We start from the raw sequence: 26,085 nt of genomic DNA, 5'->3' as shown, positions 1-26,085 counted from the left end.
TTGGGTTAATGGTTAACACAGTATAGATGGGATGAAAAGCATCTACTGCTTCAGGATCTCAGGGAAATTACATCAGTACTACAGGTCCTTGGAAGCAATGAGTAGGGAACCAAAAATGGGAGAGTTGTGGGATGTGCTGAGAAAAGTGGACAAATGTGTGTGAACCAGAGATTAATAAGCATAAACAGTATATGAATCATTAAAGACACCCAACCATGGACAAAAGCTCTTGCACACCCAATCTTCACAGGGTATGTGTTGAGGGTTCTGTCCCCTCCACACCCCAAGGACAACACCTTACCCAAGACGCATTCTTTTTTAAAAAAAAGATGTTTATTCATGATCGTAGACTACTGTTCCTCTCCGAACTCTGGCATAGCAACGGTAATCGAGGAAAACACAAAAACCAAACACACACAAAAAAGACACAAAAGTAAAAACCTGAATAAAGCAAACTTGCGGAGCTGAAGGTCAGCACTTTCTTTGCGGAACAGATATCTATGGCACATAACATCCAACTGTTAACATGGAAACAAAAATCAGAATACAGTAAAAGGCATGAAGGAATGAGGAAATGCGCATTTTTTCTCTTGCTTATTTAAACCAAATTATAAAAATTTTACGCAAATAACCTTCACTGAAATGAATAAAGGAAATAAAACAACAGTGTGAATTGTTCTTTAAACATCTATTCGTTCTTCCTTCTTTACACTTACAACTGTCTGCAGGTCAGCACGCTGAACTGTGCTGAGAACTGTAACACACACAAACACCCATACACACAGCTCTGAGACTATGCTGAATCTCAACTTGAAATATACCAACTGGAGAGAAGAAATATATTGTGTCTGGTGTACATCAAAGAAACAGCTAAAACTAGACTTAAATTGGATCATATTAAGTGGGTAAAATGCTGTATGTGTACAGTGTGTCCTATTTGTACACAAATCCCTCCTGCCTCACCACCCACCCTAACCCTTTCAAAATGTTATCAATTCCAACTAGAATTATACAATACAGGTTCCAAAGGGGGGAGGGCACTAGGGAAAAATTTCAAAGTCTTACACTCCTCTTTTGCTGCCTGAAGAGTAAGAACTCACGCCACTACAATCCAACAAGAATGATAATGAAATGTTCACTTCCATATTTCGTAATTTTCCCCCAAAGCTTCTGCTACAGCTTTCCATGTGCCTAGGATTTAAAGTCCAGGTAGAAAGGTATGCAATGAGAGCACGCATGCTAGGACCACAAGATTGGCAGAGAGGTGAGTCTCATTAGCCTGCATGGGGGTGCGGGTGGCGGGCAGTGACTCTATGCTACTCCACAGCCCTGTCCTCAGAGTCCAACAGTTTAGAGGTGGAGGGAGAGATAAATAAGACTGCTATACTGCTCTGGAAGCATCGCAAACACACCAAGATGAAGAACCACACTGGCACAACCTCCCTTGGTGGTTTTTTTTTTTTTTTTTTTTTTTAAAAAAAAAAAGGAGGAAAAAAAAGGGGGGAGTTGGACAAGTTGTCACAGCACACTGTGAAAAAGGGCAGCGGCTGCTTTTCCGGTGCCATCTTCTTTACTTGTTGCCATGTTGTAGCAAAATCTGTTTTCACTTTCATTCATGCACTACCTTGCTTATTGATGTAGGGCAAAGAAAAAGTTAAATATTTAATATTATATTCCTTTTCTACAAGGAAGCAAAAAAAGCTTAAATGAGTTGTCAGCACTAGAAAGAAAAAGTTTGGCATAAATGGGGAGCAAAGGGCATCAGTGAGGGATGTTAAATAAAACCACTTAAGATAATAAAAAAGTTCTTTACAGTAGATCCTACAAAATGAGATACAGATGCAGAATGAGCTGTGAGCTCCCAACAGGACTGAATTAGTATCCATTTCAACTGTTTGTTCATGTGTGCAGGTGTGTATATATAATATATATTTATATTGTGTATGTATACAGATCAGAAGTGTAAGGCAAGTTCTCGATACCCTCCTCTCTTGAGAAGACTAGTCTCAAGCTGTCCCCCTCCTCAACTTCCTTGCCTGCTTGCATGTACTCTTCAAATTCATAAAACCAAAAAAAAAAAAAAAAAAATGGCCACACCACCATCTTAAAGCCATTGCCCTACCCCCCCTCAAGTCCAGCAGTTTATCCTTTCTTCCTTAGTTTTCTTTTTTGACCATTTCTTTTTCAATACCACTCAATTTGTAATTTCCAGCTGGACAGGTATCTGCACATGGCCCACATGTGGCAGATGCAGATGGTACTGGCAGTCTATCACCTGTGCCAATGGTGACCGCTACAAAGAGGGGTCTATTACTTTGCCCCACTGTCAGGTCCTTAATGCACAGCCACCAGGGGGCGGCCTATCCCTCGAGTTCAGCAGTCTCAGCTCCGTGTCCGGTGCTCCATCAGATGGGTTGCAATCTTTTGTCATTTTGGTCTCCCCTACTACCCCACCCCACATGTGCAGGGGAGTTTGAGTTCATCGATTACCCCAGCTCACTTTTATTTGCATTTATTCAGTGACACTTTTCTGTTCTCCTCTTGCACTCAGAAAAGGTTCTCCTCGAAGATCGCCATCAGGTCACTTTGGAAATTCATATCAATTGTTGCTGCCATCTGTGAACAGAGAGGGTACGTGAAACCTCAGGAAACATTTAAAATCCTCAAATAAAACATCCAAAAATAGAAAATAGCATGCGTACCGCTTCTCTCCTCCTCCTCTCCTGCTCCTTGCGGCGTGCCAGTTCCCTCTGTTGGTCCAGTGCACTCTGTGACGAGGTGGGTGGCGGTGCACTTGACTGGGGTGGCTGGGGGGCTGAACTCCCCTGTGCCTGAGATGGCTGGGCTTGTACGGGCTGTGGTGGCTGCACTGGCTGCGAGTGTTGTTGTTGCTGCTGCTGCTGCTGCTGTTGTTGTTGTTGTTGTTGCTGCTGCTGCTGCTGCTCCTGGCGTCGGCGAGAATCCTCAAGGGGCCTCCTGGCCTGCTCCATGGCCTCCTCCTCCTCCCTCCTGCCAGGACACAGAGAAAGTGACTGCTGCAGTTGCCTGGACAAACACCTCTGTGACCAGTCACTCTAAAGTCTCCATCAGGCTGTTTGGTAATGCCAAAAAATGTTTTCAACATCGCACCACTCAGAGCTCTAATACCATGTGATCACTCTGGAAGACAACGCGACACGGAATCGAGGCACTGGACTGAGTCCTCACCGCAGTCGCTCCTGCTCCCTCCTCAGGCGTTCCTTCTCTGCCTGTTCCGCTTGGGCCTTCAGGGCCTTCTCCCGCTCCTCTTTCTCACGTGCCGCTCGGCGGAACTGCTCAAAGCTGTCGCTCGATGACTTGAGCGTGGAGGAGGGAGCAGACGTTGACTTTTGAGCAAGGCTGGCCCATGGGCCCATGTTCTTCAGCTTCACATCCTGTGAGGTGCGAGCGAGGTATTCGTGTCATCAGCATTTCATTCAGTCAGCCCTTTGTACTAGATAAAATCAGAATAATCAGTCCTGAAGGAAACTACATATACACAAACAGCAGCATACATTCAGCTACATAGTGACAGAAGACACTAGAATCACACTCGAGTAAGTATGACATTTACACAGGTGTGTAAGTTTTAAAAAGCAGTGCAATCAGCTCAGCCCCACCTCAACAGCAAGAGGACTCATTATAGAGCCTAACATTTGAGGAAGGAATAACCTCAGGTAGCTCAACACAACTGGACAAGTCTGGTGCTGAAGTTGCTCTTATGTTTATCAAAAGTGGCGTGCAGAAGGTAAAGGGGCTGTCCAGAATGGATAGGGAATTCTTTAGTGAGCAGCTCATCGCGTAGGTTAGAGCCGCTGCTTTTGGATCTTAAGGTTGCCTTTTAAAAATCTTACTCTAAATTACTCCAGTAAAATTATCAAGCTGTATAAATGGGTGAATAATTGTAGGTAGCTTAACATTTTACATCATTTTAGAGAAAAGCATCAGCTAAATAAATGCCTATGTAGAGTCCCCCTACTTCTAGTCCACTACCTCCAGAGTCCAGCCAGACTCTCAGCACAGAGCCAGCTCCCCTCTTTATTCAGACTGCTGGCATCACCTGTAGTAATGCCATTGCCAAAACATACCAGTCAGTGCTTACAAGACCATATCAGGTGCAAGAGACTGGCAAAACATCTGCCAGTGACCTGTGTACTCCCAAAGAACTGAGCCTCCCCAGAGAGTAAATCTAACTTTGGTCCTTTTTCTACACATCAATGCTCCTGGAGCGCTCCAGCTTGCTGTCCACATGAACCCTAAGGTACTTGTACATCTGTACCACTTCAAATCCACCAATCGTCACTAGGCAATAACTATAATACTGTATTTGGAGAGCAGAAATCAGTAGTTCAGAACATGGGACTTCTGTGGCAAAACATCTACCCTTCATTAATAACTGCTTAGGGTTATGGCAGTCCCGAATCTATCCTGGAAGCACAGGATGTAAAGCAGAGTACTTCCTGGATGGGACACCAGATCACAGAGCAAAAAGAGGTGTATTTACAGTCACCAATTTTGAAAGATCAAAAATCAAACTTACATAAATTTAACAAGCAATAAAACTACAAGTTCAAGCACAATAGATGTTAAGCCAAGCCAAATACACCCAACAGCAGCAGAGTCTTGTACTGGAGCCACACCCAATCCTCCTGTTTCCCACCTTCTTAGGGGCCACTGGAGTCTTTGGCTCCTGTTTGAACTTGTCTTTATCTGGTAAATGCTGGGCAGGACCCCCAGACTCCAGAGAGCGGATGACTGGCCGTGAACTGTCCAATAGCTTTATGTCAGATCCTAGGAGACAGAACCTTCTTGTTACACACGTGTACTAACTGCTACATGTAGAAACACACACAGCATAGAATAGATGCTCACTGGGCGGGGCATGCCCTGCTAGTGGAGGCTTGCTTTCAGGGTGTTTGTGAGGCTCCTGGCGGAGGGGTGGGCTGAACGGTTCCCGTGTCACTGGGGAAGGGGGCAGTTTCTCCTCCTTAACCCCTCCAAGGGCAGGGGGCACCTGCTGCTCCTGATAAAGATGCATAGATACTCATTACATGGCTGTATGGATGTGTGTTGCAGTGTGTGCGTATGAAGACACACGTGACAAACAAGTTCACCGATGGAAGCAGTTGAAGTCACACAGGTATAGGACACCAGAACTTACTGGTTTCTTGGGCTGCAAGTTGTGAGGTGGAGATGGGTGGGCAATCGGGGGGTACTGGGGCATCTGAGGGGAATGCATCATGAGTGGTGGAGGGCTCTCCCTCAGATGTCCTGTCAGAAGAGGGGTGAGAGCCAGGGTTCTCTCCATTTTGTTTGAAGGGACTCGGTACAATATATTTCCAGAGCAAACAGGAAGCTATTTGGAAAACAAATGTGTGTCCCCTTTCACAGCAAACAACAGAAAGGGCCAGTATACAGAAATGACCCCATGTTCACACATCCAGCACCTGATACACAGTGATAAAATCTTGATACCAACAGTAGCCCGGACAGATCAATTATCTTCATTTGGCATCCATTATTGCGATATAGCGCTATATCACTTTGTGTAAGTATACACAAAGTGCTCTAGGAATCGGGCTTGTGCTGGTGTGCATGCGCGCGCCTCACCTGTGCTGTAGGGGTCAGGCTTGTGCTGGTGCGGGGAGGGATGCTGCTGTTGCTGAAGTATCTGCTGCCCCTTCGCAGGGGGTCCAGGTACCTTGTGCTGCTGCTGCTGCGGTGGCTGTGTGAGCTGAGCAGGTCCTGCTGGGTAGGACATCTGCTGCTGCAAGTGCTGTATGTGCCTGGGCGGCTGAGTGTGCTGCTGGGAGAGTGGCTGCTGCTGTGGTGGGGGAGGGGCCTGAGGAAGCTGGGCTGACTGCTGAGGGGGTGCCTGCTGCACTTGTGCAGGCTGCTGAGTCGGGGCTTGTGATTGCACCTGCACCGACTGCAGTAGTGGAGCCTGCTGCGCCTGTGTCTGCTGCAGGTGCTGTAGGTATAGCTGCACCTGATTGAGTGGCAGCTGAACAGGCTCCTCATCATCCTCCAGTAGCATCTGCGGAGGCTGGGCTGACAGCAGGCCCTGCGGGGTCAGTGTAGGGGGGGAGAGCGGGCGCTGCCGCATGGGCTGATGGAGGGGCTGTAGAGAGTTTAAGATATGTGGGGGCAGGGGGTGCTTTGAGGGAATGGTCTGCTGCGGCGGCGGCTGCGGTTGCTGAGGAAGGGGCTGAGGCTGCTGTGGTGGTGCTTGTTGCTGGAGAGGCTTGGCAGGCAGGGGGGCTGCGCGGTTACTCGGACGAGCTGGCTGCTGAGGCATGGCATTGTGCAGGGCTGCACATGTTCCAACAGGAATGAGCAACCAAGAAAGAGACAGGAAAGTGGAAATAACAGTTAAGTCTTGTGACTCATACACAATGTGCACAAGAAATACTTCAAATGAAACTGATAAACAAATAAATCCTAGAATACTAAGTGCAGCAGGGACATCTCGTATGTAAGGTTTTTGTGCAAGAACGATACAATGTACCATAATGTACTGAACTGACAAGTCTAGGAAAAACTACTGGGAAGGATGAGTCCCAAGTGTGAAATTGGTTGAGCAGGTTGAAATTTGTATAACCAAAGTTATTCCTGGACAAGTGTACGGACCACACAGGCAGACCTTTGGATACTGTATATGCAGGTCTCTTATGGACAGCTGAAGACCAAGTTCAAGCTTATCTCAAAGTTTGCAGCAGCCACAGTATGAAGAGGTAGCTTACCTGGGGTGGAGATCATATGCTGGTTGAGGAACGGATGTGTCTCAGCTGCCAGGGGTGACACAGGGCCACTCGGTGGGTGCTGAGCGTTCAGGTTGGGAGGAGCTGGAGGTGACGGTTCACTGGGGTGATGGGACAGGTGCCGCAGCGGCTGGCCGAAGTGTGGTAGCGAGTCAAAGGCATTTCCCAGCATTTGCGAGGACTCCAAGGTCGGCACAGGGGGGGCCACATAGGCCGAGGGGGATGGCGACTGCTTGAGCTGCTGCTGTGCAGGTTGAGGCACAGGGGGCAGGCATGCGGTAGCACTTTCCCCCACCACCTGGGGGTGGGGCTTTTTCCCCTCTTTCCCAGAGTGACTCTTCTTCTTCTGTTTAGAAATGACTCCTAAGAGAAAATTCAGTGTTACGAATTCAGGCACTGCCTGCAATGCTACTGTACACAACTCCCTTGTACGAGAAAAGGTGGTGTGAATGAGTGTGCGCGCATGCGAGAGAACAAGATTCTCACCTGCTTCCGAGCCTTCGCTGTCAGAGGAGCTGGACTCACTGCTGCCTGAGTCTGATGAAGAGCCAGTCTTTGCCTTCATTGTGCTCATCGCTTCCATTGTCTTTTCAGCCACTGCATATGAGGGGAAGGAAAGAGGCATAAGCCAACAACCAGACAGAAACCAGGGCTGTTCAAGAACCTACAGGTGGTGTACAGATATTAGAACCTTAACCTTGCAATTGAAGTTCAAACACCACTCCTGCTACAGAACCCTTGAGTAAGGTAACAAACTGACACAGTAAATAACCCAGCTGTGCAAATGAGTAAATAATTCAATGTACAATCCTGACACCAAGTCATTTCATAGAAAAGTGTCAGAAACGCAAATTAAACCTCTCATAAATGCTGTTCCCACAAGCACACTGCACATTATTGACCAGACCACTGCAACACATAGTGAAAGTAACTAACCAGGCAGCTTCTTCTTCTTGCGCAGGCAGGAGGACACGTATCTCTCAAGCTCCCGCAGCGTCGAAGGCTTCAGTGTCTCAAAGTCAATCTCAATCTCATCAGGGTTAGAGTTTTTGAGTGACGGCTCACGGGACTGGATGATGTGCACCACACGGCCCAGCTTGTCACCCGGAAGCTTGTTGATGTCCAGGCTCAACTGGCGCTTCTCCTCATACGACATAGGTTTGCACCGGTCTCCAGCTGCCAGCCCCAGGTCTTCCTCTGGGTCCACAAGAGCTGATGACGCTGGGGCTGAGGGAACCTGGGCAGCTGGGGGGCCAGCGCGATTGGACTTCATTCCCTCTTTTTTACTGCAGAGAGAAGAGTAAAGGTATGTCACTTTGCAGCACGTCAAACTATGAGCAACATAGTACGATGAAAGCGGCCACTTGTAGCCTACCTGGGCTTCTTAGTCTTCTTCGGCACAGGCTCTTTGCTGCTCTTGTTCTTCTTGGGGATCTGGGCTGGGGGGTCCGGCAGCTCCTCTACCAATGGCGGGGGCCCGCCCGCCTTCTTCTTATGTTTCTCCTTCTTACGCTCTTTCTTCTCCTTCTCTTTCTTCTTTGGCTTGCCAGCCTGTGGCTGCGATAGGGCAGCCAGCTGCTCATGCACTGCCTTCAACTGCAGAGGTATGATTTGGCATCACAATGGCATTCAATCACACACAAGTTCTTGCTGTCAACACAGTACGTGCCTCCCGTCATGACTAGCCCTAAGACTGTCCCTCTCTGTGATGATTATCCTTTGCCACAGGACAACATGTGTCTGAAATTAAGAGGGCCAGTTTGTTTATCTGTGCCAGCTGATTTCCCCAAACTGTGGTTAGGTTCATTAGAGGACAAGCTCTGCATTAAATTAGCCCCACTGCCTCTGCAGAGGGAAGAGGAGCGGATAAGGATGCTCCTCCAAAGGGTCTGCATCCTTGCTCTCCTCACCTGCTCCTGTAGCTCAGCCAGTCTCTGGGCTCTTTCCTCTTCAGAATCATCGGTTGATGAGTCTGACTCTGAGGAGGAGTCACTGGAACTGTCTGAAGATGAAGGTGGGGCTGGCTGCAGCTGCTGCTTAACGGGGGCAGGGAGTGGCACGGGTGAGGGAGCAGGGATGGGCGTCTCCTCGGGCTCATCTGGCATTTTGGCAAAACGCATCTCAAACACATCCTTGAGGAAAGAGAGGGAAAAACAGTTAAGTAAACTCCCCAAAAAAAAAAAAAAAAAAAAAAAAAAAATCATCATCATGAAGGTAGGCCAGCCCCTTTAGTGTGGTTTGTAATGTGGAAAGCTTTCTGTGTGCAAGTGTGTTCACACCTGCAGTTTTCGTGCCATGGCTACCACCTCATGGTCCGGTGGGTTGTATTTGTAGCAGTTGGAGAACATTAACCGCACATCAGCTGCAAACTCCTGTGCCTCTCGGTATTGCCTGGTGTCCAGCTTGGTCTTTGGGTAAAAGGAAGAGCACTAATGATTCTGTGCCCTCAAACCAAACACAACCCATACCTTCTTCCCCCTTCTTCCATGTTCCCATCCCTTACCTTGATGGTGCCAAGGTCCATAGGATGCTTAATAATGTCATAGTAGTCATGCAAGCCCAGTGACTCCACATCCACCGGCTTGTAGAAGGGCCAGGCGTAGGCAGCATGCTTTTTGGACAGCATCTCCCTAACGATACCCGCACAGTAGCGCAACTGCTCCTGCTGCTTGAGGCCAAGGGTAACACCTGCAGCCAGGTGATGCTGGGAATCAGGTGCCTCCTTCTTGGGCTGCTTTGCTGGGCGGCTGCTCTCACGCCGTGGCATCATCTTGCCTGACCTGGGCTCAGAGGTAGCAGGCGACGACTCACTCAGCTGGTCGTTGGCAGTTGGTGTGGTCGTGTCCGCTTTCCTTTTCTGGCTCTTCCTCTGCTGCAAAGCAGAGCCAGTGTATCAGTGAGCATGAGGGCTATACACAACAGTGAGTTAACAGTAAGTTCAAAATAAAGAGACAATGAAAACTGAACTGGAATCTTATTCAACTTTGAACTGAACACCTCCATTCAAACCCATCTTTTACTCACTTTAGCCAGAGGTGGAGCTGTCTGGGAGACAGGCATGGGGGGCAGCGCTGTCTGGGCCAGAGGGGGCACCGAGGTCATGAGGGGGCCTTGGCTAATGCAGTCCGCAGGGCCGAGTGAGTATGGTGGGCCCTGTGGAGGAGCGTGCGTACCAAGTGTGGGGGGTACGCGGGGAGGCAGCCCTTGAATTGCAGGAGGAGGAGGAGGTAGAGGTGGGGCACCCTGCATGGTTGCACCTCTTGCCTGGGGTGCAGATGGGGGGGCAGATAGTGCCCTGGTGTGAGGGGTGGATGATGGAGAGTCCAAGACAGCCCCTGGTTTCACACTCAGGCCTGAGGAGGGAGTAGAAAGGGAACTCCTTTTGAAAGTATCAAAACATAGTTGATGCACCCCTGAGCATGGAGAGAGTCAATACCTGCATCCCTACGGCCTCGGCCACGCCCCTTCCCTGTCATGACTGGGATCTCGGTCTCTTCCTGAGGCATCGCCGAGATCTTCTGCAAGAACATCTTCTCCAGAGCCTCTGCCATGAGGACTATGTCATCTCCAGGCTGGGTGAGAAGGCAAATGCATCAGCAAACTGGAGTGTGACTATTAATGCTGCAGCTATATTACAGCAAGAATGACAGAACACTACACTCTATAAAGCATGATTACTAGAAATTATTAAATACAGTTTTTAACCAACTTCATTTTTTAAAGTGATTTCTAAGTTTTGCATTTCAGCAAGGGAACTAACTACATTATATCACCTGTGAGACGACATGCAGATTTCTTTTCAACACCTTCCACGCTTATCTACACCATCTGTTTTTGAATGGTTGCCAGCATGAAGTGAACCGCTCAACAAGGCTGCAACCCGTATCAGGGTGAAAACAGAGACAGAACCACAAAGTCTTGTCTGCTTCCATAAACACCGGTAAACAGCAGCTCTGGGTTCATACAACTTCAGATGAACCACCTCAGAGAAATGTTCCATTCCAGATAATCAACAAAAAAAGGCTGTAGTAACGACACATACCTCTTACAGCTGTGTACTACTGGAGAGAAAATGGCTTTATGAGAACATCCCCTACTTAAAAATATCCCAGTAGTCTCCTGAGAACACAAGGTCTGTCTGCAGGGTATATAACTATTGTAATCAATCGTTTCCAGCTTCCAGTTTATTTTGAGAGCCATCTCCACCCCCATGCCCCAGATTCTGTGGCACAGATCTGGGCTGGCCAGTCCTGATCAGTTACCCATATAATGGCCAGTGATGTTCTTGCATTGTGTGCAGTCAACCAAGGTGGAATTCACCTCTAAGATGCCACCATAAAGTCAAAAAACTGTCAACACTCACTGTCCCATAACGTATAACATCGAAAAATAAATAAAAATCTCTGTTGCTACTATACAGGAGTCTCAGGTAAAATATCTCACCATCTACACATACACAGAACTTTTTTGGCACACTAGCAGACTTTGTAAAGTGTTCAACAATACCTTGTTGTAAATATAGCAGTTGGTAAACATGGTATTGAAGTCTTGGATACATTCCTGGGCGTTCCAGTAGTAGCTGTTCTCCAGGCGGCGCTTAATCGTTCCCATGTCCATAGGACATTTAATAATCTTGTAATAGTCCTGACAGATGTAATGGCAAATTCTGTTAGTTTCCATTTCCACTGCAGAATGAGACAAGGCCAAACTGCATGTCTTTGCACGTCTGATGTAACACGTGAAGGTTTCAAATTCGCCCACATTCCAGAGATCAGATGGAAACGTACCGCGTACAACATTGCACAGCAAAATCTACAGCATCTCAGTGGAAAGGAGGACATTCACCTTTGACCTGGATACAATCTGAATGTGCTGGATACATTATGTTCACTTATTTGATGCATTTCTGCAGTGAAGTGACTTACAGTGAAGCTAGTTTGCATTGAAGCACCTCATTTTCAGGTAGTGTAAGAATCTAAGTTACAATCATCAGATTGTAAGGGTCATAAGAGTTTTCCAACTGGGCACAACTCTAATGCATCACTCCATTGGGGCACAGATAGGGGAAATGTGATGAGAAACGGAAAGGGAGTCGTCATCGTCAGAACAACAAGAAGCAGAACTTACAGGCAAGTTGAGCTTGTCAGCATCCACAGGCTGTTGGAAGGGCCAGGAGAAGTGGTGCTTCCATAACGTCTTCAGAACTGTTTTTAGCAAGTACTGCAGCTGGTTGGTCTGGCGCTTGGGCCGGTTGGGGTTCGACGTCTCAGGGGGTGGAGGGTTGTAGGAGGTGGGCTGGGCTGAGGGCTGCCCGTGGCTGCTGCTGCCCCCTGACATCTGCGTGGCATCCAAGCCGTCCCCCATGCTAGCAGAGAGGAGTGGGGCTACGTGAGGGGGGACAGAGGAACCCCACTCGTTCAGTGTCGACTCCGGCGCGGGTTGCACTGGGACAGCACCATGGATCCCATTGCACTCCTCACTGGGCTCTCTGGAGAAGAAAAAAATTTTCATCAGTAACACTACCACTTCCTATAAGCAGCACTGACTCCACTATGCATCATAACCCTTCCTTTTCCTGGTCTCTCAGTTTCCAGACATCCAGGTACTCGTCTTTACAGTTCTTTCATTTTTGACAGAAGGCCTGCTTTTCTTCACTTGTGTAGCCACTCACCGGTCATCTCATATCTCCAAACATCTGCTGGCTCAGCATGTAACTTCCTTTTCCTGAGAGGAAGAGTTGGGGGACTCGAAAACAAAGCAACCTTCCTCTAATGACCCACATCCATCCCGAGAAGCTTTGAACAAGGTGGAGGTCACAGCCCTCCATTCACCCTACCTTGTTGCCTGGTTTGGACTTGGCTGACAACTGGAGGGCTTTGTGCTGTGACATGAGATCTATCGCCCCACAAGCTCTTGCCTGATACCCTGCCAGCCACTTAAAAGAATAAAACTCTCAATGGGCCTCATTGAAGGCATTTGTACATCGACACACTAGGCAGCCCAACTGATCACAGGCTCTTTACTACAGACTGGCCAGGTCAAAGGAGAGAACTGGCCACCCAACATGACCGCAGGAGACCATAACTTCAAGTCAGACAACACAGATGAGTGCTTGCAGAGATTTTAATTATTTATTCATTTAGTTGAGCCTCTTCTACACAGCAACATAGAATGTTAGATACTATGTCATACATGATTCGCAGATTTATACAGCTAGGTAATTTTACTGTATCAATTCTGGATAATTACCTTGATCAAGGAAACTACGGCAGGTGGTGGCATTCAAACCCAGACCCTTCAAAGTGTAATTCAAAAACTAACCACTACACCTTCCTATAAGCATACACTCGTGCACATAAACACAAGCAAACACCTGTGCTTGTGCTAACTGGAAATGAACCGGCAAGACCAAGCAGTGCTTGGTTTCCCCCTGAAGGAAGAGGCAGCAGGGATCTTAATTAACGGCTGAGAGAAAAGCACAGGAAATGCTGCTTAGGAGGGGGAATCCCCATGCAGCTCTGCAATGTCTGACCTCAGGGGGCAGGAGCCCCTAGGCTTCTTGTGCTGACAGCAGGGGTGGGGAATTTTAGACCAAGGACCCGTGTCGTAATCTGTCTGCACACATCACTGAAACACGGAACCCTTGAAGGCCCAACAGTTATGACTCATGACCTGAAATTGTCACTGGGACATATTCTGTTAGCCCACTAGCATAACAGATTAAAGTGTATCGACGTGAAGGTGTTGGAATTGCAATAAGTTTTTTTTTTTTTTTTTTTTTAAATAAAAAAAATTGGTCTGCTGGTCCAATGGCAGTCCCCCAAAACACTTGGAACTACATTCCCAGAGGTCTGCGGTGAGGACGGCCTGTTCAGAACATGCCTCCTTCCCCGAGGGCTTAGGTCACGGGAAAACTGCATACGAGATGGAGTGTAGCAGCATCCAAGGCAGCGTGTAGCCCAAGGCAGAATGCTGCTCCTGCACTGTGCCGCTAAAAATACACCACAGTCCAAGAGCGAGGAATGTGGCGGACAAGAAAGAGCCGATTGATCTTTCAGGGGTCAGAAGAACCATCAAGTCTCTCACACACAGCAAGATGCCTCCATCACCCCTCCACCCACAGATATAACAAAACATGGCATTCGTAGGCATTTTCATTGGTTCCCCCCAGTGCTGCATTCCACACCGCAATCAAATGACAACAAGGAACCAGCAAGATGATCAAAACTTGCAGATAGCAAAAATCCAAAGGTTTTGCATTTAATGCTTTTCTTCCTTTACGTGTCTCATGTCTTGATATAGACTGTTCTGTATTGGTAAAAATTTCATATAGCACAATCCGCCAAACAAAACCAATTGTGACTCTGCCAAATGCGAAAACATTGCGAAACCCTGAGGCAGTACCACTGAACTCTGGACTCTCTTGGCTCCACGCTGCTGGTTTTACGCCACACCATTGTGGAAGTGATGGTTCCAGGCTCAGACTTGCTTCTGTCCCTTCAGACACAAGTACCAGTCCCATGGACAAATGAGAAAGGTCTACTGTGCCGCTGGGTCCAAGAATCTGCTGTGGGCCCCTTCCTTTCCAGAAGGCTGCATAACAGCATATCACTAAATATGGTATATGCCTATCAGTGGCATAAGTAATACAAAACATGGGGGGGGGGATACAAAAATACACATTTAAAAAACCAGTTTCAATTAAAAATTAACTCAATTTCAGCATCTGCACACAGTTCCAGTGGATAGGCAAGCTGATACTTAAGCAGTCTTTGACCACCTTTGTGACAATTTAATACTTTTGTTGTATTGCACAGCAGTACAATTAAAACAAAGTCAATTCAATTTTGTGAATCACTCTAGTGTGAAGATGTGGACAGGTGACCTATAAATAACTAAACTAAGTCTTCACAGGGTACAAGACATATAATGGAGTATGTAAGGAAAAGTACAGTGCACTTCAGTACGCTACACCTGAATACTCAAAGAGTTGTGTGACAAACACCGAGCTCTGTGACATGCATCTACTTTAGAAATATGCATCAAAATCCATTACAAGTTGCTTTGTTTGGCTGCTGAAAATGTCAATTAACTGAAAAGAGACTAAAACAAGGATAATGTTCAATATGAACTAAGAGAAAAGACGAAGAAGTGCAGGAGACACTGGGACCACTATGGAACAGGAAGGCGGGTCACTTCTTGTTAAACACTGACAGTCTTCCGGGACAGAAACGTGCAGAGCGGAACACACAGCAGACCTCATACTAACGCTCACACAGATTGCCAATGCGCACAGTTTGTGCTGGAGCCAGACCAAAAAAAAAAAAAAAAAAAAGTCTTTTTTGTCACAACATTCTCTCACATAGGCACACACACAGACCCTAGACCTTCCACTAAGGTATCGGCTTAGGGTACTTATGAAGAAAAGCCAAATTCCCCAAAAGTTTGATTTCAGGTCACAATGAAAATACTTGGAACAATGTCTTACATCCAACCAAGAAGGAAAAGGAAGGAAGGAGGAGAAAAAAAGGGGGATTTCGTAACTCTTGTCCCAACAAACACTGATGTCCTGAAAATCTAGTGTGGTTAAAAAAAGACTTGAGCCCTTAACTGAGACCTGACACGTAAACATAAATATTTAAAACAGCAATCTGTTACCTTTTCACAGGCACTGAGTAGTGAGCTATTTTCTCCAGAAGGGCATCCAAAGTTTGAAAATCCAGCATGTCATTTGACTTGGCGTGCATTCTGTAATCCATTTACGAGTTTATCGATTGAAGAAAAATCCAGGGGGAAGCGGGGACAGCCGTGAGAAGTTTGGTCCCTTTCCAGCAGGGCTCTCCTAGTCTTCAGAAAGGTCGCCTCCAGGAGCAGAGGAAGCCAAAAGTGTTTTAATCCACAGTCCATGCCAGGGTGGGTTTATTCCACAGGGGGACAGCCCGAGAAAAGCCCCGTGAGCCCGGGGCCAGGAGACAAACGGGGGAGGGCGGCGGTGTACGGCAGACTGTGATAGCCGTGTGTACCAGTCTCCGCTGCGCCCCTCCCCCCCTCAGCAGTGTGCCGGCCTCGTCTCCGCACGCTGCCCCCATTGTGCGTCCATTCCTGGGGCCTCCCGCTCGCTCACAGACACACACGTGCTCACGGAGGCCATGTGAGGAAGACAGAGAGAAGAGGCAGAGCAGCGACAGAAGGAGAGGCGGCGGCCGAGAACAGCCCGGTCGGGAACAGGGCCGAGCGCACACACAAAGAGAGCAGCGTGTTGCTGCTTGCCAGCGAATATGGCTCTCTTCCGCTTCCTCATTGAGGAGACTTTAAACCCACCCCCTCCTTCCCTCCCTCCAACTCGCTCACTCGCTCTCTCACTTGCTCACCCATCTTTCAACCCCTCCCTTTTCTCTCCCATCAATAGCTTCGAGCTCCTCTCTCCCACACCCACACAGACACACACCTTCCGCCCCTCCCCTTCTTTCCTTTTCACCCAGTTGCCCTACTCTCCACCTCCCCCTAGCACCCCTCCCCCATACACCAGCACCACCAAATCATGGGCTTGGTTATCAGCCCCTCCTGCCACTCCTGCCGGCCGAGCGCATCTCGCACATTCACACACGTCTAGACTTCACTACGGAGACAAAAGGGTCTGGGCGCAAGGAAGGGGTGAGGGTGGGAGAGGGGAGCATCATGACTGCTTCTTTGGACAGTTTCACTATCAAAGACACTGCACATTAGACTGAAAACCCTGACTGCACATCACACTGCCACATAAGAGAAATGAGCTCCGAGAGATCTCAATGACCAAACAGTAATTTAATTTTTCACCTATGCAATGTATTTATCCACATTTCATTTAACTGATTCTTTACATCAAGGCAACATTTACAAACCTGTTTTTTTTTTTTTTTTTTTTTAACTAAAGGATTAGAGATTAATAACATTCCTAACTAAGCTATTCACAATTCACTCATTTATAGAGCAGAATACTTTGCCATACTGTATAAATTCAGCACTGGTACTAGACCAGCAGCAGGAATTTAAACCCAGGTCCTTCCAGTTGCTAGGGAATAGTACCAACTAAGTTATCTGCTGCCCCAGTTACAGTATTTCTCTCATGTACTGTATCAGTTCAAGGTAAGTTGCTTGATTAAGGGTAATTACAGCAGGAGTGGAGAATGGGGGTTCAAATCAGAAAGACCGACTAAATTCAAGCAAAAAACGGTCAGACTAAACGTACCAAACCACACTTCCTGTGTATCACGACAAAAACATCTCATCCACGGGTCACCTCGAAATGCCATAAGATCAACTGAGCTCTGAATTTCACTTATAGCAGCCATTTCTAAGACCAAACAACTTTGGAAGTTTTCACGGAGCACGGTCCCTAGGAAAAGAAAACTGAAAACAACTGGGAAACGGAGCTGAGGATAAATAATGAACTTCAGACCTTGTGAAGTGTGTGGGCCGATGCAGCCGTGCAGAAACAGCTATATTTCTCGGGACATAATGAAGGGCTATTTACGCAATCAGCTCGGAGGTTGCTGAAGCCGGTTAAAATCAGAACAGCGCCCAGGAAAAAAGAAAAAAGGGGGAAAAAAAAAAAAAACAAATGTAAAAAACCGCAACGGTAACGGCAAAAACTGCACATATGATTCAGTGCTGGTCCACCAGTCAGCTGTTAAAACACCCCATAACCATTAAGACAGTGCATTTAATTTTACCATTTTTCCTTATACGTTTCCTTTAAAAAACAAAAAACATCAGCAACAGACTGAGTAATTGACCATGTTTAATGCTACAACAACGGCAAAAAATATCCTGTGGAATAATACTAATTAACAGTTCTCACGTGTGAAATAATTAACATTAAACAGCCTTTTATCTGAGTTTCACTTTATTACTGTTCATATAACGGTACAAGACTATTGAAATTAACAACTGTTTGCAGTAGATTCATTTGGGACCAGTGTGAGAAACCTTTTATTTGTCTCTGTTGCAGTGGAGGTCCTCTCCTCCCCCATTTCCTGACTAATCTGACTCAGGTCCCGTTCATTCCTACTCTACCACGCAAGGGTGGGTGAGTGGGTGGGGAGTTATTGCGAAAGAAAATCTGTGCAGTTCTAGCAATGATCAGAGTTGATTTTTTCTTTACTTCCTGCCAGTGGAACCCCCTTTCTCTGCCCCATGCTACTGACTGAGTGGAGTAAAGGATGAATCCTGCAGACAGACTTTGGTATGGCGCAGTGGTGGTGAGCACAATCCAGTCAAGGCAAGGCAGTGCAGGTGGGACCTGCATGCAGGACTCTGACTCAACATATTGGAGTGGACTTCCTTCTCTAACTCCAAGAAACAAATGCTACAAGCTCAAGAGAAACATCTCCTTAGGGTGTAGCAGAAGCTGAGACATGCAACAAAGACCAAAACAAGACTAATAAAGCAAAACTCCAGAGCCAGGGATACCAGCTGTTGGTGTGATGAGTGTAGGTGTAGGAGTGCACTGCTAGAGTGTGGACTACTTGCACTCTGGCCACAGATGCTGGTGGTCAAGCTAATGAAAGTGTGAGACTGAACAGCCTTAATTCAGTTTTGAACTAATCACCGCCACTTTGCAACACCACCACCTTGCAAAGCTGGTCAAAACCCAGTCATGAGCCATGGGGACAACTGGCTCACCCTCCCAAGGGCAACGAGGGTCAAGAGGTTAGGATTCAGCCAGAGAATAGACTGCACATCTTAGTGAGGTCATCCTTAGCAGCAGTCCAAAAGCAGCAGATGGGAGACCCCCCACCCCCAATCTACTTCCACTTTACTCCCCCATGCCCCCATCCACAAACAACTGAGGTTATGCTTCACACTTCCTCACAAATTCCCTTCATCTTCAGCAGCTCCTGCTCACTCTCACCCACAACCCCCAAAGGAAGACCCACTGCTGTCCCTGAACAGGAAAGCTTATGTAGTTTCCATGATCTTGAAGTGAAAACCTTTTTATAGCAAGGGAAGAACTGAATGCAAACCAAAAAGTTGTGGTAGCACCCAAATGCACAAAAAATAGAAGTGCCAACATTCTACTGCCCCGCGAATCCATTATCAGATACCCTCCTTCCCAACACCCAACTCACAAAGGGGAGCTCCAGGTCTTCAGAGAGCACAATGAGAGTCAGAGAAGGGGCAGGGTTCACTGTAATCACTGGGACACCTGCCCCCACAACCCCTCCCATGAGTAACCACATAATGCGTGTCCTACCAACTGGGCCATCCCCCCAAAAACAACCCACGTGCATGCCAGTGGAAGACCCACCGTCAGCTGCTGGGCTGACAATGCGGGGTGACCCAGAGGAGGGTGTCCAGACGTATGCTGGGTGGGGGATGAGACGGTTTGTGCCGGCTGGCCAAGTTGGACATGCCATGCAGTGTCGGGCTGTGGGTAGCTGGCTGGGAAGATCTCCAATGGGTGTAAGTTACACTCTTCAACCATAACTTTCCCAAACCATTACTAACTACATCAACAGGACCCTCCTCCTCAAAATCCCAACAACCACTCAATACAAAACACAACTTGCATGATCCAACCTGCTCCCCCTCCACACAGCAGATTAAATATGGAAAAAAACATGCTACAGCACATAAAATCTTTCAAACAGGACTTAAACTTACATTTTTATGGATTTCTGTAGAGGGGCCCCTATCTAAAGGAGCTCATCTTCTCTCTTTGCCGTTTCCAATCAGAGGGTGCCCGTTGGATTGTTCCACAACTCCCTCTGCTTGGCAAACAGCTTCTCAGCACACAGACAGCAAAGATCACGTCCTGTACAGGAAGGGGGTCGTCTTCCACAGGAGGATATACCTGGAGATGCAAGAAGTCAGCTGGAGTCAGGAGAAACCACAAAAGTCTTAGTGAAAATTCACAGTGACGAAACATGATCACAGCAGTTTCACTCATTTGCCTGCCCAGAGAGTACCTCACTCCGCGACTCTACATTCCCAGATTTTTTGGGATAGAAAGAGCAGGTGGTTTCCAGAAAAGTACACAGAGAATACCCTACACTTACTGTTCGGATCCTCACGCTAACACAGACCTTCGAACATTCTGGAAGTCCTGGCAGCACAGCTGCACAAAGGTTTCCTTTGCATGGGACTTGCACCAAGAACTCAAGATGGATGCATTTACCTCAGACACCAGCGCTCAGGTTCCCTGGGTTTTGCTTCCCCCTTTCTTGCTCTCCAACAGCATACCTCCCTTCAATCCAGGAACCAGTTAAAATCAACAACCAGGTTGGCAACAGGGTTTCCATGGCAACAGCACTAACATGAATATACAGCTTTTTGGAGCAGGGGGCAGGAAAAGTACATACCCTCAAAAAGTGAGATTTGAGAAGTAAAAATGAAAAAAAAAATACGGCAAATTAAAATTAAAACAAGCCACTGCATTCTTGCAGTAACATCACACAGCTTGGCAAAGGCGCTGGTGTACGTACAGGTGTGCGACTACCAGTTCGTCTTTAGGGAGAAACTGCCCCAGATTTTCTGAGCTCTAGTTAATGCCATTGGGACTACTGTCCTCTTGGAGAATTTTAAAAAAAGTGACTTCAGGAGAGGAAGAGCTGGACACTGCTGCCTTCTGGCACAATTCTGTGGAACATGGTAAAACTGCAGCCAACTACAACCTGACATGTGCAATGTACTATTAACCATTACCACAAATGTCCTGAACTGCACCAAAACGTAGTGTAAAAACTCACGTGCAGCAGCCTACGTGTACCTGCAATTCTTTTCAACACAAGGAACAAGCACACATATCAGTTTACATATATTCCTGCTAAAACAACCAAGTCAAAATTGTAATGTTCCTTTAATTCAAGGGGGGAGAGGTGAAAATATTTTATATTTTTATGCAGTGCAACTTGAAATAGCTTTTGTTCATTGCGTTAAGCATCTCAGCATGAGGGTTTTAAATGCTAATCAGCACGCTGACAGTTACAGCCCCATACAGTAAGGAAAACAATGACACCCCCCAACAAGGGTTTCCCTTGTTACACATCTTACTGTCCCTATCCCTGATGTGCAGTTCTTTCTCCTCTCTCACGTGTATACAAACTGAGAACGGCACACTTTCTCTGCCAACACTTCAGACCTTCAAACTCATTTATTACGCACACAACAAAATGCCACTCCTGCATAGCACTGTGTACAAACAAAACACCAAGGCATCAAAAACTGCTTTGGATCTGCCCACATATTAAACAAATATTAACAATATAAATTATCAAAGAAACAGACACATGCACAGAGCTCTGCTCACACGAACACTGCACTGCCTTTGACCCAGACAAACCCTCCCTTCCCAATCAACACAACTCACTCCTATCTCAGTGCACTTTGATCGGACGCAACGCCGTTTTATGTATAACTCTCGGCCAGATAAACAGAAAGATGGGCAGAAAGACAAGTCACAGAAAGGTGCGGTTAAACAGTGACAAGGTAGCGCAGTGATTTAATTTTGCTAGAAGAAAGTAATCTTCCTGCTTGTGGGTGAGAGGGTTCAGGGGTGGTCCCGCAGCTGGCTGATCAAAGAGTCCCGACGCTCCCTGTCCCACCCCTCCATTACTCCCACCCGAACTCCACCCAATCTCAGCTTCCTACAATGAATGAAAAATAGTCAAGAAACCTGAACTGATCTTTCCCAGCTGTCAGGTCCATGTGCTAGCATTTGAGTTTGAACACTCGGGGAAGGGTAAACAAGAGCAGCTCCAAAGAGGGCTCCAGGACTTTGGCATGAATGGGGGAGTGGGTGTGATAACCAACCATTGCTGTGGTGTCCTGCAAGGTGTCAAAGGTCATATCACTGTACAGTCAATGTATTCCAGTAGCACTGGTTCTCATCACATTAGAGGTATGTATTAAATTACCAACTTAAGATTTACAGGGAATTGCTGACAGCTGGCATTTTCAGTTAATTTTGTACCAAACACCTCTCAGGAAAAATAAGACAGAAGGGCCAAAAAAAATAAAAAAATTCAATTTTTGAACATCATTATTATTGATTCTTTGATGCGATACCCTTCTCCACAGAGTATCAGTGTTGAGTTTGTATCCTAAGCTACTGATCATAATTTACCAATAGATACAGTTGAATAGTTTTTACTGTATCAATTCAGAGAATTACCTTGCACAACGATATGAAAGTATGAAACTGAAGCATTAAAATGTTCAATCTTCCCCAAAAAATAAACACCTCCACCTACCCAAGGGAAACAGCTGGAAAAACTCTGCCAGGCCTAGGAACATGTCCCAATGCCTTATTACATAGATGCTCAGAAACACAATGCCAGGAGAAAGAAAGCAGAAGCCCCCCCCCCCCAAACACTCACCTCGCCATTACCTCAACCAGAACACCAAGCTTCGGCAGCACAGCACTTTGTAGAAAATCCTTCCTGAAGACACATTCTGCCAACCCACAGCAACCACCTAGAGACTGATATTTTGCATAAACCAAATTACTCAATGAAATTAAAAAAAAAAAAAAAAAAAAAAAAAAAAAAAAAAAACACCTACCACTACAGAAGTATATAAAAACAGACATGTTTAACAAAACTCAAAACTTACACTAACGGTGCAATACTAGGTAAAAGCGTAAAATTACAACAAGACTGCAAGAGCTAAGAAAGAAAATGACATTATCCAGTGTGCAAACCATGCCAAGTTCTAAGGCAAACAGCTGTGTACAAAAACAGGTCACAATATCCTGAGAAAACTGCATTATGGGAGAGAGAGCACACTATCCTTTCTCTTCACCTTCACCACTACAGTGCAGAAATACTTTCCACAGGCAAACAGCAGCTATTTACATTTATCCATTTAGCAGACACTTTTCTCCAAACCAAAGTACATGTCATAGAAAATACAATGTGTGGTTTACATTAACAGAAAGAGCGATGCAGATGTGAGATTCTTAAATGCAGTTAGTTTCTACCATATGAACCAATGTTGATCGCATGAGTAGCTGCATAAAACTATCAGAATATCCATGATTTCTGATCACCTTCCAAGTAATTTTCTTTTGAGATACAGCTATAATTCCTAGACAGTCCTATGGGCGATATGAGGAACAATCATCAAAATCAAAACTGCCAGCAATGAGCAGAAAGGTCTTTGCAATCTTCACTGCAAATCATAAACAAAATAAAAATGTATGGGCAAAATTAATCACTCAAGACACCACAACCTCTAAATCTTCCCAACTATTTTATTTTCAACTGAATACTTTAGCACACGGAAATTGAATACCTATGGTATGGACACTACTCTGCACACCATAATTCACAACGAAAAAATATGTCTGAAACCAGGCACACAAAAAAATCTAGACTGTCAATCTGCAGTCATGCAGTGCACCCAACATAATACGGTATTATATCATACAAGAACGTCATGCTTCTGAAATACACTATTGCAGTCATCACTTAGTTCTGAAACCGTTCCCAACAAAAAGACACCTTTAAAAAAAAAAGATACCCCACGCAGCCTATGAACCCACCAGCTTCGAACACACATTGCTGCATCTCGAGAAAGGTTTTAACACACTCAAGTGATACTTGAACGCAAGAAATGACAGCAATCCCTCACACATAGTGTCATAAATGATCACAATCTCCAAGGTGAACTGCAAATGTGATTTAGACACCTGGGCAATTTTTTTTAGTGTATCGATTCGGAGCACGGACCTTTAGTATAATGCAGCGGGAGATGGGATTTGGAAATGAGTCTTTTACAGCAACATCCCCAACAACTACGCCACCTGCTGAGGTGGTAACATTCCTGAGCACCAAAAAGAGGAGGATCATGAAGCACAAGTTTTTGGAAAACGCCCAGACTCGTAAGGATCGACCGTGCATTTTTTGTATGAATACAAAGGGTGGTGTGGACCTGATCAGGCTGATGTGTATTTTAGCGTGGACACGGGGGCGGCCTAGTACATGTGTTTATTACGTGACAAGATGCTCTAAACTGCGCCTGCGCACCCGCGGCGGCAGCGAAACGCACCACCAGACTGTAAAAATTTAAAAAGAAAATGGAACAAACCCACCTGCACGCAAAGTCAACCCAAAACAGAAACACGGCAGTGGTGATGAGCGAACAGTCACGTAGCAGTTATCCTCCAGCACTCACTAGCCCTTTTCTTTGCTCGCCTCCATCAACGCACAAAATGGCGACTGCGGGCCGTTTCACCTTCCTTTCCCTTCTTCCCGGCACCAAAACACTCACAACCGCACTATAATTCATTATCAGTCGATAGGATACCAGCTAATCAGCCAGGTGACGCGATGTTGGTAGGATTTTGGCCGTGAAACCCTAGCGGATCCACTGCTTTTCCGAAGCGCCGATTGCTAAGACGCAACGCCAACGGCGCTCAGTTACGCTGTGCTAACGCATCCTTCGTTCCAGACCTCCAACTTTAAAATTCAACAAAATATACACTTCGAAACATTTTACCTAATAAAATGCCCCTTCTGTTTGGTAGGATTTAACGCTGTGAATATTATATGCTTTTAATTTCGACTGTAATAAGAAAACACGTCCTGGCACGTAAACGGCGTTTGAGAATAGCGCTCAGGCTGATTGGTAGTCCTGGAAAAAGTTGCGTCCAAATTCTAACGTAGCGACGCAACGTATGGCGCCGGTTACGCGGATTGCGTGGAATGAGGCGTAACATCACGGCCTTGACTTGAGGCCGCGCATAAAAAACAACAACTCGGCTAGCTTAATTATTTCAGTTCTATATTCGAACTGACGCCTTAACGCGGAGCTCTAGAGACACATACTTGAAAAACTAATGCTAAAATGCAGCAGTCACAGCCAAGATTTGAAGGGGCGCTGTGCGAAACGAAAAGGACGTTCAGCTCCCATCCCTCCTCACCTCACTCCGGCGATAGTAGGCCTTCGCTAAGGGAAACTCGCACCCGACGGGCGCCGCTCGAGCTACACGGCGAACCCGGCACCCCTTCAATCAACCCCCGCGCTCGCTCGACACGCCTGACTCACACCTCGTGTAAGAAAACTCGGCCATTCCGCACCGACGGGAAAGCGAAAGAAACGGTTTTGCGTCTTATTTACCTCGTTCGATCGTCTGTGGGGGCGCGCGCGGATCTCTCTTCACCAGAAGCCGAACAAACAGCTCTTTGGACGCCAGTGACGTCAGACGCCACGGAAGACGCGACGTTTTGTTCATGCGAACGCGATTGGACAGCGACACCGTGCGCTCGCACGAGGATGGCGCAAGCGCAGCACCGCGAAAATCAGAACGCAATCGGCGACGAGAGCGTGAGCACGTCGCGGTGTGGACGGGCGGAGAGAGCGAAGTCAATCGCCCATTCTGTCAACAAATGTTACTTGTATAATGGGAGCACGAGTAACGCTGTTGTCTTACAGTGCCTGGGTGGTGCCAAGACTCTTGGCAAGAGGACGTAGTTTCCCCGCTCAGTTTGTATCATACAATCAATACAAATCATACTCCATACGTTGGCACGTTGTCCCAAGTTGTCTGTGCGAGTGACTCTAAGAGTCTATTTCAAAGAGGTATGGATGAGTAAGTAATTGTAAATAGTGTCTCTGCTATTATAAGTCACTTGGGAGAATTAAGTGTGGGCTGATAACACATACAGTTTGTAAGTCACTTTTTTTGGAGAAAAGCGTCTGCTAAATAAAGTAACCTCGACGCAATGGACCAGGACTGGTCTGATCCCAGTATATAATTTCGAGCTATACGATAATAAATAAAAAATTATTTCAAAATTATTTTCTGCTCTCATTTATACACTCATTGTTAATACAGTGTACGTGACTGCGCAACCTTGCAGTCAAGCGCAATGTTTAACTGCGCCACCTGGTGGTGGGAGAGAAGTCGACGAAAAAGCCGTGACGCGCGATCGTGTCCAGGATTGGCGATTCTTTAATTCATTTAATCAGATTTTGTAGAATCAGTTTTTTTTTTTTATCTTGAGCGTCCTCCGTAACTGTAAACATTTAATAGCAATGTTATCAAAATATTTTTCTTCCTCATGTTTTAACATTGTTCAATTTTAATCGCTAAAAAGTGATGTCATTGATGCGGAATCCGTGCAGCTTCTTTCTGCTTGTGTATTTCACACCAGTTTAATTATCCCAGAGTCCTTATCATTCATTTTATTCAAGTGCTGATAGTTTTCAGTGATTTAAAGCTGTTTTCTATATGTTACCCAGTAAACTTAAGATTTGATGGAAAAAAAAGATATTGGGGGGGGTTTAACTTTTAAAAAAGTATAATTTGATTTAAATCCAG

The 26,085-nt window shown here is 46.3% G+C and overlaps 1 protein-coding gene across 5 annotated transcripts; it reads right to left on the bottom strand.

Annotated features, from left to right (window-relative positions):
* Nucleotides 1–320: 320 nt before the first annotated feature.
* Nucleotides 321–25,028, bottom strand: brd4 (bromodomain containing 4). 5 transcript variants are annotated; one of them, XM_029253987.1, is made up of 21 exons: nucleotides 24,882–25,028; nucleotides 22,139–22,242; nucleotides 19,425–19,614; nucleotides 11,907–12,267; nucleotides 11,286–11,423; nucleotides 10,216–10,351; nucleotides 9,804–10,132; nucleotides 9,283–9,651; nucleotides 9,059–9,187; nucleotides 8,690–8,911; nucleotides 8,155–8,375; nucleotides 7,716–8,065; nucleotides 7,266–7,376; nucleotides 6,762–7,142; nucleotides 5,629–6,330; nucleotides 5,180–5,289; nucleotides 4,891–5,041; nucleotides 4,679–4,809; nucleotides 3,208–3,413; nucleotides 2,703–3,009; nucleotides 2,548–2,616 (listed from the first exon to the last, which is right to left on the bottom strand). In XM_029253987.1, the coding sequence occupies exons 4-21, from the start codon at nucleotides 12,141–12,143 to the stop codon at nucleotides 2,548–2,550; spliced, it is 4,299 nt and encodes a 1,432-aa protein (XP_029109820.1). In that variant the 5' UTR covers nucleotides 12,144–12,267; nucleotides 19,425–19,614; nucleotides 22,139–22,242; nucleotides 24,882–25,028. The 5 variants fall into 5 exon arrangements, with proteins under 5 accessions (XP_018610087.2, XP_029109820.1, XP_029109819.1 ...); XM_029253986.1 differs by lacking the exon at nucleotides 22,139–22,242; XM_029253988.1 differs by lacking the exons at nucleotides 22,139–22,242; nucleotides 24,882–25,028 and adding an exon at nucleotides 24,261–24,649.
* Nucleotides 25,029–26,085: the final 1,057 nt, after the last annotated feature.

This window comes from Scleropages formosus, chromosome 8 (assembly GCF_900964775.1).
Source record: "Scleropages formosus chromosome 8, fSclFor1.1, whole genome shotgun sequence".
Classification (NCBI taxonomy): Eukaryota; Metazoa; Chordata; class Actinopteri; order Osteoglossiformes; family Osteoglossidae; genus Scleropages; species Scleropages formosus.
The sequence above is the reverse complement of the archived record's forward strand: the minus strand, read 5'-3'. Positions and strand labels throughout refer to the sequence as shown.